At 60.9% G+C, this 13,122-nt stretch overlaps 1 protein-coding gene across 1 annotated transcript; it reads right to left on the reverse strand.

Moving 5' to 3' along the window:
- Nucleotides 1-1,088: 1,088 nt before the first annotated feature.
- Nucleotides 1,089-12,052, reverse strand: SEC13 (SEC13 homolog, nuclear pore and COPII coat complex component). The gene is made up of 9 exons (XM_040995186.1): nt 11,996-12,052; nt 11,103-11,147; nt 9,658-9,773; nt 6,693-6,844; nt 6,386-6,519; nt 2,747-2,880; nt 2,505-2,628; nt 1,928-2,074; nt 1,089-1,463 (listed from the first exon to the last, which is right to left on the reverse strand). The coding sequence occupies exons 1-9, from the start codon at nt 11,996-11,998 to the stop codon at nt 1,350-1,352; spliced, it is 969 nt and encodes a 322-aa protein (XP_040851120.1). The 5' UTR covers nt 11,999-12,052; the 3' UTR covers nt 1,089-1,349.
- Nucleotides 12,053-13,122: the final 1,070 nt, after the last annotated feature.

Below are 13,122 nucleotides of genomic sequence, written 5' to 3' on the forward strand. Positions count from 1 at the left end.
CAAGTTCTCTCAACATCAGTAACAGACTCAGCAGGTCCATGGCCTTTGCCCATGAGTCCGCCCGTGCTGTGTGCCTCCTCACCGTCTTCTTCCTTGTCCAGAGCTTTGACAGAACCTGTCTGGTCTTGCTCACAAGGTTAGGACTCGGCATTGTGATCCTGGTGCAGTGTGGGCACTTGGTAAGTTTATTTTCCTCTAGGGCACAGTGCTCCGCACGTGGACAGCCACATCTCCCAGCAGTTTACGGAGAGGCTCCTCTTGCTGGTGTTGGCGGTCGGCTGGGTGTGCCTGTTCAGCCTGTCTGGGTCCTCTGTCCAACTGCGCGTGTCATGTTGTGTTTTCAGACTTCAGGACAAATGTGTCATAGGCAATGCTACATGGGTTCCAAGAATTTTAATTCTCAGAGATGAGGAGGTAACTGCTGGGTCACTTCCCAGATGGCCACAGTGGCCAGGCTGAGCCAAGAACTCCACTGTCTTGTGTTAGTTTTTCCAGGTGTATTAGCAGGGAACCAGAGAGGAGCTGGAGGCAGTGCCCCGGGGATGCTGGCACTGCAGGCGGCACAGCCCCTCCCTCACAAGTCTGTTAGAAGCGGCCTGTGAGGTCCTGTGTGTCATTTGGGGGTCTTTGTGCTTCCTGATCAGTTTGATTTTTTTTTGCTTAATTCACCTCCTGAAGCCAGGAAGCAGCCCTCCGTTGGTTTACTGTAATGCACGCAGCACGGGGGTGGGACCGGTGTGCTCTGTGGGGCCGGCACTGCTGCTCAGCTCTGTGTGCTTCCTCCGCCACGTCCAGCCGCTGGAGCAGCTTCGCCTGGCCCGGTGCTGGCAGTCAGCCTGCTGGGCACAGCCCTGCTCTGCCTGGGCAGAGCCTGGTGAGGCAGGCAGCAGGACAGGGCGCCTTCCTGGGCCTGCGCTTTGCCTCCTTAGTAGCAGGGAGCAATTTCACATTCCGGGAAGGCTTGGATGTGGGAGCCGCAGTTCTCCCTCCCTCCCGTGGGCTCCAGCCAGACGCTCCGGAGGAGTCCCTGCTTACCTGCGCACGGCCCAGTGGAACTGCTCTGGCCGTGGAGTTGGGGGGCAGCACGATTAGAAGCAATATGATTTTATTACACTGGAAACAACCCCAAATAATGTCTGAACCCAAAGTTACATAAAAAATGGCCCAAAATAGTTAAAATAACTGCTTTGAAGATCTTCTGCAGTTCCCATTGTGTGAAGGCTGTCACAGGGCAGGTCGCCAGCCGCAGCCACGCACGGTGGACAGACGCCCCTACCCCGGGAAGAGGCTCGGGGCGCTCGGTGCTCTCCTCGCCAGCGTCGCTCAGCTGAGCCCGGAAGCCTGTCCTCTTACTGCTCGTTCTGCTGGCCCTCCGAGACGGACGAGGACACAGACCCCTGGCCCTTGTTGACGTCACTGATGCACACCCACTGCCCATCCACCGACTCCTTCCACAGTGTCACCTGCAAGGTAGCACAGTCACTCCCAGCCCCGACTCTCCTCCCCTCCCAGGTTTCTCTCGGTTCCCTGGAAGAGCACAGCCAGTGGCACCTTCTCCCTGCAGAGCCCAGAGCTGCCATGTGAGGGTGAAGCTGAGCAGCTCCTAGGAACCCAGGGAGGACCTGCACCACAGAGACTCAGCGTCTCCCACAGAGCAAAGCTGACCACACAGCCCCCAGCGTGCGCTCTGGACGGCAGGCAAAGCCTCTGGTCCCGAGCGCGTCTGTGCCACCCCCATGCATAGGTGGGCGGCCCGGGACTTCACAGGTCCCTGAGTCGCAGCTCTGCTTCACACATGGGACCCTTGTCCCCCTGCAGCTGCCTGTTACTCATGCAGCACACGAGTGATTTGGGGGTACCCTCTACCCGCTGTTTAGGGGTCTCACGTGCTTCCTGCTGAGTGCATGGTGTACGGAGGGGGTCATACCTTATTGTCTCCCCCTGAGACTGCAAGGATGTTGGCAGTGATGGACCAGCTCACGTGCCACACGACATCGTTGAACTTGTGTAGCAACTTGGCAGACCAGGTGCTGCCTGAGGCATCGTCGCACGTCCAGATGAATACGCGGCCATCCTGGGAAGGCAAGCAGCAAGGGGTGACCACATGGGGCTCCCCGCCACCCAGTCCCTTACCGAGGGAAGAGTTCCCACTTAGCTACAGACACTCCCTGCAGTTTTCTCAGGTTTTCCCCGGGCTCCCATTCTCAAAACGGAGCTTGGGGCTGCTGAGAGCAGTGGGTTAAGCCATTGCCTGTATCTCCATCCCACGTGTCATGCTTGTGAATAAAAAAACTTTAACCATTCGAGCTTGCTTGTCTCCTAAGTTCAATCTATGAAAGGTAAATCTCCCAGGGCCCCACCTTGCCCTCTGACCTGTCAGGGAACTTGTCACTCCCTCTAACCTGCTCTGGACCCCTCTGTTCCCAGCCCAGGACGGCCATCCCTGCCTCAGCGGGGGCAGGCCACCTCCCAAGAGGACTGTCCCAGGGGTGGGGCAGGGCTACCTGAGAGCAGCTGGCAATGGTGCTGGTGGGCAGCCCGATGGAGGGGGCCCAGGCCACGTCACGGACCCAGTCGCTGTGCGCCTCCAGCTTCTGCTCCTCCTTCCACTGGCCATCCTCATCCTCCCTGTCGGGGACCGCAGACACACTGAGCCCTAGCCTGGTGCAGTGCGCAGCTGCAGGAGTCACGTTGACAGCGCTGGACACAGGGCTCTAAGCAGCAGCACGGACGGGCGCACACTCACCTCCACAGCTTGATGAGGTTGTCGCATCCTCCCGAGGCAAACTTCTTGATGTAACTGGGTTTCTGCCCCGAGGGCTGGTCTATGAGGCTTCCCGGAACGACAGCGGGTGCCCAGCTGACAGCATTGCAGCCGATCTGGGGGAGGCACAGGGGCCCCCATGAGTGGTCACCCTTGCCAGGACCCAGGGCTGGGTTGTCAGGCCACTGATGGGCACCAGCAGCCCTGCTCAGCTTACCTCGACATGGTCCAACAAGGACACGTCCAGACTCGCTGTCCCCCTCAAAGTGCTGCCTGTGTGCTACCCCCACCCCAGGAGAAAGCCAGAGCAGCACCCCACCCCCCCGCCAAGTCCAGAACAGAAGTCCTACTAACGGAAAAACCTGAGCACATGCCCCCCTGCAAAACTCCAGGCGCTCCTGCCGCGCCTCGGCGCTGTCTGCTCTCCGCGCCCTCTGCTGGCACGACTGCGTCCTGGCATTTTATTCCTGTGCTAAGCCGATCCCCCGCTTCTCCGGCAGCAGGACACAGCGCTGGCCTCACAGGCCATCACAGCCTCCTCTTTCCACAGCTCTCACTCAAGGAAGGGACGGGGAGCTCTCAGGATCGATGGTGGGGGCACACTGCGGCCCCAAAGTTCCACAAGCCACAGGAAACAGAATGGCTGACTCCAAGGCTCTGTGGCAAGCACTGCTGGTCACGCCCTAACTCTGCACCGTTCCTGCAGGCTGCACGGCCCTTTCCTCTCCTGCAACTAACGGAACCCTGGCCACGAGTCTCTTCCTATCCCAACAATTTTTTTTCTAGTATTTATTTTTTGTTGGAAAGGCAGATCAAATTTATGGAAAGATCTTCCATCTGCTGGTTCACTCCCCAGATGGCTGCAACAGCTGGAGCTGAGCCGACCAGGAGCCAGGAGCCTCTTCCTGGTCTCCCACGTGGGTGCAGGGTCCCAAGGATTTGGGCCGTCCTCGACTGCTTCCCCGGGCCACAAGCCGGGAGCTGGATGGGAAGAGGAACAGCCAGACACAAACTGATGTTCATATGGGATCCAGCCAGTTGCAAGGGGAGAACTTAGCTACTGAGCCATCTTGCCGGGCCTACATCTAGGATTAGCCACCTAATAGTGCATCCTAGTGGGACTGGCACTGTGGCAGGGGTAGGCAGCAGCTTGTGATGCCAACATGCCTTGCTGGAGCACTGGTTCAAGCCCTGGTTGTGCCGCTTCCCATCTAGTTCCTGCTGGAGTACTGGGAGCCAGTGGACGGTGGCTCAGACACTTAGGTCCCCAACAGAGCTTCTGGCTGCGGGGCCATCTGGGGAGTGAACCAGCAGATGGAAGATGGACTCTGCATCTCAAATATACTTACCTATACATACCCATCTTAAACATCTGATTCCTTGTTAAGTGGTGGTTTCACTCAGACCTGGAATTCCACATGTGGTTTTCCTGACACACAGTCTGTCCCCCACAGTGACCAGCACCTGACTCGCCCCCTGCACTTCCTGTCCCAGTGTTCATGGCACGCAGGGCAGCTCCTTGTGGAGCCGGCTTTTCTTTCACCTCGTTTCACGCTTGTTTGCCTTGACACTGTGACTGGTAGATGTGTTTTAGCCTCAGTGGAGTAAACGATCCGCTGTTGCTGCCCTCGGTGCTGGTACCACGTGGGTGCTGGTTCAAGTGCTTCGGTCCCCCGTGGGAAGCCCGGAAGCGGCTCCTGGTTTTGGCCTGGCCCAGTCCCAGGTGCTACAATTCTTTGGAGAATGAACCAGTACTTGGAATATCTCCCCCCACAACTCCCACTCTGCCTTAAAGATTCAAAGCATGTTTCTAAAGCATTTCCAGGTACCTACCCTGTCCTAACTACACGTACGGTTTTATTTTTGTCTATTTGAACTAGCGGGGGCTGGACCAGGCTTAGGCCAGAGCCCAGAATTCCACCTGCATCTCCCACACTTGCTGGGACCCAAGCACGTGGCACCTTCACTGATGCCCAGGATGCAGAGCGGAAAGCTGGACCATAACAGGACAGGCAGTGGCTACACCTGCCGCACCACAATGCATTTTCACATTCTGTCACTGTGCCTTGGGAATCGATCAACAGGGCCTGGCGCAATGCCTCAGGGGCTAAGTCCTCATCTTGAAGGTGCCAGAATCCCATATGGGCGCCAATTTGTGTCCCGGCCATTCCACTTCCCATCCAGCTCCCTGCTTGTGGCCTCAAAGTAGCAGAGGACGGCCCAAAGCCTTGGGACCTGCACCCGTGTGGGAGACCCGGAAGAGGCTTCTGGCTCCTGCCTTTAGATTGGCTCAGCTCCAGCTGTTGTGGCTGCTTGTGGAGTGAATCATCGGACGGAAGATGTGTTTCCTCTCTAAACCTGATTTGTCTTTCCAACAAAAATAACCAAACATTACCAGGTTGATGGCTGTCACTGCTGTCACTGTGGCCACTGCAGGGCGCATCTAGCCAAGACAGAGCCCTAAGAGGTCTTGAGACGAAGAGAGGCGGCCGTGATGGCGGGCTGACACTCCCTCCTTGGACTCACTTCCCCGTCAGGGACACCCCACCCTTCCCTGGGAGACAGCAGAGAAGGCTCCCTGTCACATGCATGCCTTCGCCCGCTACCGCTGCCCACTCTGGACCCACCGCGTCCCAGGACTGCCCTGCGGCGGTGTGCAGAACCTGGACACTCATCAGCAACACACTGCTCCCCAGATGCCCCCTGCCCTGCAGTGCCACTCCCAGCATCCACACATTTGTCCACAGTACACAAGCTCGCACCTTCTGCAGTCTCAGGCCTGAGAGAGAGGCACACCCGACCTGAGACACTGGGATGACAGCTTCTTCCGTTTGGGGCTTGCCACGGAAAAGTGCCCAACTCCCCGAGCCACCCCTCCTGCCATCAGGGTGTACACTGGCAGGAAGTAGGGAGGGGGCTCCTGGTCCAGGACGCAGGGGCCTTGGGTGCATCCTCACGGCCTGGGGCCCCCTCTGCCCGTTCCTGAGAGGCCCTGCAGGTTCCTGCTCCTCCTGACACCACAGGTGGACACCATGGCCAGTGAGCACAGGAGACAGGACCAGTCCTGGCAGGCACCAGGGAAATGCAAATCACAGCACCGCGAGGGAGCACCTGGCTGCAATGGGAGACACTTCTCACAGCGTCGGTGGCAGGCAGCGTGACGACTGTGGGTAGCCTCCACAGCCAGACACAGAACGTGCATGACCACACAGCTGCACACAGAAGCGTCCACGGCTCCACGACCACCACACATGCAGATGTCTAGGAGCCCGGAATATGAATGCTCAAGACTCAGGAGGGAACACAGTGTCCATCCCGGTCACGACCTGGCTGAGCCTTAAGCCCGTGATGCCAGGGAGATATCGGGCACATGGCCTGTACGAGGTCTGACTCCAGGAACATGATGGGTCAACAGAGGCCAAGTCAGAGTCCGGGAGTGGAGCAGTGGCTACCCGGGGCAGGGGCTTCCCTGTGAGCTGGCGAGCCACACTACCTTGTGTGCGCACGCTGTGCTTTCAATTTTTCAAAAGTTAAGACAAAGTTCCAGCTCTGGCTGCCACTGGCTGCCCCGCCCCACCCGCCTGCCCCTCTCGCCTGCGGCAGGGCGGCGCCTGGACTCACCGTGTGCGCGTTGTTGATCTTCTTCACTTCCCACTGGCCTTCCCCAGTGTAGGAGAGCAGTGAGATGGCCCCATCTGAGCTCCCGCAGGCCAGGATGAGGCCATAGTCGTGCGGGGCCCAGCACACCGAGTTCACTGTGGAGGGAGGAGGGAGAGGGTGTGTTGAGTAGGCAGCCAGACACATCCCAGAGATGCAAGTGTCACCTCCACTGCCACTGTGTCCCACAGCACAGCAGGCCCCGCCTGAGGATGGAGGCCCTCCCCAGGAAGGGATGGGACCCTCTCCAGCAGGCACTCCTCCCCAGTACCTGAGGAGTCGTGGCCCAAGTGCTCATGTGTCTTCTCCCAGGTGCCATTCTCCTCCTTCCAGATGATGACTTTGCGATCATAGGAGCAGGATGCCAGGATGTTGCCATACATGGGGTGGGCCCAGGCCACCTGCCACACGGGCCCTTCATGTCTGCAGGGATAGGGCCGAGGCCGTCTAAGTACGCCCGAGGAGCCCACAGCACCTCACACAGCAGACAACATCCAAAGGAGGGCGTCACAGAGGGGACCCAGCCCGTGGAGAGGGCAATAGAGGGCACCTGGCCCGCGGGAGTTCCACTCGTGAAGCACACGCAGCGGGCATACCTCGGGCCCAGGAACACCCGCAGACGGAGTCCCTCACCCACCTCTGCAGCCACTTTCCTGGGGAGGCCCTGTCTTTCCACTACCTTAACCCCTCAACAAGCCTGCGGTCCCAGGTCTCCTGTGCTGGCTTCCTTTGCTTGCTGCCAGGCTCTGAACAGGAACCTCTCTAAGCCGGGGATGGTTGCCACGTGTGTCCACCCTCACCTTCAGGCCAGGAGCAGGGCTCTGGGGTTTCACCCCGTTGGAACGGCTGCTTTCCTGGGGCAGTCCCGGGCGTGCAGGCACAACACTGCTAGCTCCCAGGCCACATGCCCGGAGCTCCCTCCGTGTCCACAAAGCAGAACCTGGCCCAGTCGTCAGCAGGTAACGGAGGCAGCGGAGCCAGGTCCGTGCGTGCCGCTTCCTGTCCAGGACTGCACGACCCGAGCAGGCAGCACACTGCGCCAGCTGCGCCAGGTGTGGGGCCCTGACTCCAGCAGGACCCAGAGGTGCAGGCGGATGTCTCCTCCCTCAAGCGCCCCAACCCGCAATCTCCAGAAAGCCCACAATAAACACAAAAACCTAATAAACAAAAGCCCACTAAGTGCGATGGAGAAACGTAAAACAGAGAAAAGAGACAAGCTGGAAGCGGGACTGGTGGGTGCATTCTTTGCAGGCTGTCAGCCTGGCAGGTAAGGGAGGCCAGCGCCCTGTGTGGAGGGAGGGAGAGCCGGCAGGGAGTGGGGGCAGCGACAGGCCAGGTGAGGGGGGCACGCAGAGCGCAGGGTGACAGAAGGCAGGGCTGTCCCCCGACTGCTCTGACTCAGGGAGCGGCAGGCGTGGCCAGTACGAGAGGTACTCAGGCATCAAGCTGGTGGGCAACAGGGACACTGTGAGCAGAGGAATGAAGGGCAGCTCCAAGGCCAGTGGCTCAGGACGCCGAAGGTCAAGGCTGCCTCCCGCGCTGGGGAAGCCTGCCCTGTGAGCTGCGAGACGGCAGCTCGTGCGGGGGTTTTGAACAAGCTGAGTCCTACTTTTAGCTGCCAACAGAAAGGTTAAAGGCACAGCTTGTCCGAGTCGGAGCAGGGGAGTGGAGAACCGGGCCAGCGACCCACGGCGTCGAACCTGCACATCTGTCAGCATCAAGGAGAGGCAGCCACGGGAGCGGCTGACGGCGCCGGCAGGGCGGGCTCGGGGTCCCTCTCGTCTTCCAGCGCCTACACTTGTGAACTATGCACTGTAAAATCTGCCTTTCATAATAAAAAGATTTCTGAATCATGTTCAACCCATGGCAGCAACAATAAATCTTTGTCATTCAACATTCTGTCTGAAAATTAAAAACATAAATCTTGGGCCTGGCACAGTAGCCTAGTAGCTAAAGTCCTCGCCTTGCACACTCCGGGATCCCTTTGGGCGTTAGTTCATGTCCCGGCTGCTCCACTTCCCATCCGGCTCCCTGCACCCCTGTGGGAGACCCAGAAGAAGCTCCCGACTCCTGGCTTCGGCTCGGCTCAGCTCTAGCTGTTGAGGCCACTTGGGCAGTGAAAGAGCGGATGAGAGATCGTCCTGTACACCCTTCTCTGTAAATCTGACTTTCCAATAAAAATAAATAAATCTTTAAAAACAGCAAAAAACGTGAATCATACATCCACAAGCGTGTGCACACACACCGAGGGACACTCAGGAAACTGGCTGGCGGGCCGACAGGCACTGGCCTCACCTGGAAGAGGCCCGTCTCCCGGGCCCATGGGAGACGGGCCCACACTGACCATGTTCTAGCTTATCCCACACGCATGCGCATCAGGCTGTCAGTGCAGGACCCTCTCAGAGCACGGCACACGGGGCCCTGGGCTCACGGGGATCCAGGGCAGTGGACCGTCACGCCCGAGGCACACACCCACACGTCTCAATTAGCAAGGAAGTGACAAAGTAGTCAAGCGGGCAGGGCAGCCACGGGCACAGGACACAGCTGCTGCGACTCTGCAGGGGACCAGGCGCAGCAAAGGCCAACACGAGGGTCTCTAGCCTGTCCCATCCGTGAAGGAGACGCTAAATGCCAGCCACAAAAATATGGGCAGACTGTTCCCACCCCCTGCACTCCTCAGCCCTACCTGCCAAAGCCTGGGGCTCCTGGCACCCAGGCAGGCCTGGTGAGGGACTGGCCGCTGCAGCGAGCAAAGGCAGCAGAGACGTGGCCAAGGGCGAGCCCACTGCCTCAGGGCCATCAGAGGCCAACATGTATCTGTAAAAATTCCTGAACCTCTATCCCCGGCCACAGGCAGACGAGCATTGCCAGGGGAATGGTCACTTCACCAGCTTCCACAGCCGTGCCAGCCATGCTCCCGAGGCACATGCACACAGCAGCGTTTGCTACTGGTCCCCGTGGCAGCAGCTGCTACACCGCATGTGTCACACCAGGGGCAGTGCCACGACCTGGCAGGCAGGAGGCAGCCCCGGCCCACAAGAAAGGTCCTGCGCCACCAGTCCACGTCTATGTTTGGGCACAGCTTCTCTAACCGGACCCCACAAAGTATCGAGCCTGGGGACATCAACTAAGGACCCAATCTTGCTCACTGCTGAGCACAACCAGCAGGTGTCTGCACTCTGGACTTTCCCACACCTTCCGGTGCCCCTCAAGCCCCTGGCCCACCTGACACTCACCCTCTGAGGTCAGCCACGAGGATCTGTCCCCCGTTGCGCACGTCAAAGATCTTAACGGACCTGTCAGAGGAGCAGGTGGCCAGGCGCGTGCCATAGTAATCCATCTGAGCATCGTGCTGTGGGAGACAGGTCGGGGTCGCGTGGGCCTGCCGACAGCTGACCTCACCCACGACTGCTCTGAGAGACTTTTTCATACAGCACAACAAGCCATGGCCGCAGGAGCAGCCAGTCCAGCGGGACACAGGCCCCACACACACCCGGGCAGCAGCCAGCTGAGGGGGAACAGACCCCGCACACACCCGGGCAGCAGCCAGCCCATGGGGTCTCCAGGTGCTCCGCGATCTGCCATAGCCCAGACAGAGCACCCCAGCCGGGTATCTGGGTCCCCGATCCCAGGAGCCGTGGCCCTGTCATGCTCCTGATGGGGGGCCCACGACCCAGAGAATGCCTGCCACACTGCTGCTACCACTTTGCGATGCCCACTGACCACCCAGACCTAAGGCTGGGCCTGCCCACAGCTCCTCGTCTCTTGGAGGTGCGCGGGCCACTGCCCCGGCCACCTTAGGGTTCAGAACTACCACCTGTCATTCCTGTGGACGCCCCAATCCATCTGCCTCAACACCCCTTTCCCACCACAGGGAAAGCAGGCCCCCTGTCAGGCCTTGGTTTCCCTGCAGGATTGTCGGGGCCCCGGGGAGGGCCAGCTCCACCAGGACAGACTCCTTCCTCCTCAGCTCTGACTGGAGCTTCAGCTCGCTCTAAGTGGGCTGAGCGACAGCACCTGCCCCAGAGACCATGGGAAGGCAAGCGGCCCCGCCGAGCCCTCAGCAGGTGGCCCACGCAGAGTAAGCAACTATGCTCACCTGCCGCTCAGCCCTGCCCAGCCTCGAGCTGCACCCACGCGAGCAGGTGCCACCTGCCACCTGCGCACTGTCCCTGACGAAATGCACACTGGCCAGGGAGTCTCGGAGCCCCTGGCCCTGGGACCCTTCCAGCTGAGCCACTCAGGACCGAGTCCAGCTGTGACCCGGGCCTGCCCTGGCCGGCCTGTGCTGCTGGGCCATGCGGAGAGGAGAGTGTGTGCTTTTCCTGCAGGAGACTTTAACCCCGAGCTGGGCCTCTCGGGACACACCCTGGGCACGGAGCTCTGGTCCAGTAGCTCCGGGCTGCTCCACTGTCCGCCCCCCCCCAGCTGTGCTTCTGCACCAAGTCACCGTCCTTCCCTCTTCTAACAGCCCTGGCTGCGGCCGGAGGAAGCCAGGCAAGGAGACCACCTCCCAACCCCCAACCTGCACCCCTGCAGTGGGTGCTGCGCTGCCAGGGCCCTGCCCACTCGGGGGACACCACTGGGAGGTGGACCAGCTTCACCACTGCACCACGGCGCGATCTAGAACGGCGACCCCACAGCGCATGCTGCCCTCGGAGAAGCCTGAGGGAGTACTTACAATCATGTCCTCGTGCGAGGTGTCCACGGTGTTGATTACTGACACCTACAACCAGAGACAGGCAGCTCTCAACAACTGCAGCGACAGGTCCAAGTTCTCAGTGGGCGGACACCCCACGGAGGGCTCAGAGGCGTCCGAGGCAGTCCTCAGCCCAGAGCAGCGAGCAGGAAGAGCGCCCCGCAGGGGCCAGAGGGGCTCGGCTGCCAGTGGGGAGGGGAACCGAGCAGGGACGAGGCCAGCAAGCAGGCCTGGCTCCCCAGGAGGAGGGGCCCCGGGGCGACCCCCAGGGCCGGCGGCCTTCCAGTGTGGAGTGGGGACCCACCGCCAGGGCCAGCACCCTGCAAGGGCAGCTCGGGTCCCCACGCCCCCAGGAGCGGGGCCCGGACCGGGGTCCCAGCCGTCCGTGCGGGAGGCAGGCAGGTGAACCGAGACGGCTGCAGGTCCCCGGCTTCCCAGGACCCCGCTCCGCTGGTCCCGCACCAGGCACGACGCCTCGCCTCGCCTTCCCCTCGGGAGCGAGGCCCGGGGCCGCCGCAGGTGCACCGAGGCTGCCCAAGCGTGAACACCGACAGCCGCATCACCTGGGCACCCGCCGCTCAAGGAGGCAGCGGCCCCGGGCACGGCGGGCTCCCCGCTACCGGCCGCGGGAGGGCGGCCAGGCCGGCCCGGCTGGACACTCTCACCCCCCTCGGCCCTCACGCTGGCCTGGGCAGGGCGGGCGTCCAGGGCAGAGGCCAGCGGCGCCCGCGGGGTTCCCGCCCGGCCAGGGCCAGCGCTCCCCTCGCCCCGGCTCCAAGCGGAGCCGGGGAGCCGACCGGCCCTCGGGCAGGTACCCAGGAGGCCCGTGAGGACGGCCCGAAGGCGGCTGGGCAACCCCAACCCCTTGGGCTCACCATGGCTGCGGCGCAACCGGCCTCGGACGTGGCAACTCCCGGCGGCGCCTCCACGCAGCTCACTTCCGGTGCCGGGTGGACGAGCCTCCGGTCCGTGCTCGGCAGCTTCCGGGCAGCCACACGCTTGCCGAGCACAAAGGTTCCGGCCCTTCCGCGTCGCCCTCTCGGAAGGGGCGGGGCTCCGGTTGCCATGGCGACCCCGAAGGAACGCTGTGGGTCTTCCTTCCCCAGCCCATCCCGGCTTTTCAAAAAGTCCCTGTTTTTCCCTGAGTCTCCTAAATGACAGAAAGGTCTGCCCCGCGGTGCTGGGCGCGCGAGGCCTTCCTGTAGAGGAGGACAGACTAGCCCTGGTGCCTCTTTGTCTGAAGCCATAGGGACCTGGAGGCTCCCTACTGTCCCCTCAGTCTGATGCCCTAGGATCCCGAGAGCCGGCCCCATGAGGACGCGACTCGCAATTTACCCCGCCGTGGGCTCCCCCGTCCCTAAGGTCTTCTCAAGACATCAGAGGCAGGTGACATGGGACAGGGGCTAAGTCGCTGTCCTGGGCGCCAGATCCCTAACTGGAGAGGGTAGGGGGTCCTCAGACCCCACAGAGTGCACCAGGAAAGGGATGTTAATGGAACCTAAGCCTCCACGCCATCTCCCTCTCTCACTGAGGCAGGTGGATCAGCCGTTGTCTGAAATGTCGGGGATCTTACATGCGTTCAGAGTTAGGATCTTTCAGATTTGGCAATCTTTGCACAGGGACCCAATTGTGGATACAGAGCTGGGAAGTCATTTCATATAGCGTCGAATAACTGGGTGTGAGGAGTGACGCCAACAGAGGCCCTGATCCTGCCACCCTGGACTCAGTGCCAGCTTGAATGCCTGTTTGCCCAGCACTAGGTGTCAGCCCTCTTAAGGCCCACTTGCCTGAGTAAACTTAGTGACCGTCAGGTAAAACTGCTCCACCAATCCCCTGAGGATCTAGCCCTGGTGTCCACCCACAGCTGCACCTGCCGATCCTGGACCCCCCCACTCCTCATGCCCACCTCGAGGCTATAAAGGTGCCTCTTTGTTCTCCCTCCCCCTCCTCCTGTGTTCTTGCTTCTGCTTTTTCTGCTCTTGCTTGCTCCCTACCCCATGGC

Source organism: Ochotona curzoniae, unplaced genomic scaffold, assembly GCF_017591425.1.
Source record: "Ochotona curzoniae isolate NIBS_2020 unplaced genomic scaffold, NIBS_Ocur_1.0 contig_908, whole genome shotgun sequence".
In the NCBI taxonomy this organism is placed as follows: Eukaryota; Metazoa; Chordata; class Mammalia; order Lagomorpha; family Ochotonidae; genus Ochotona; species Ochotona curzoniae.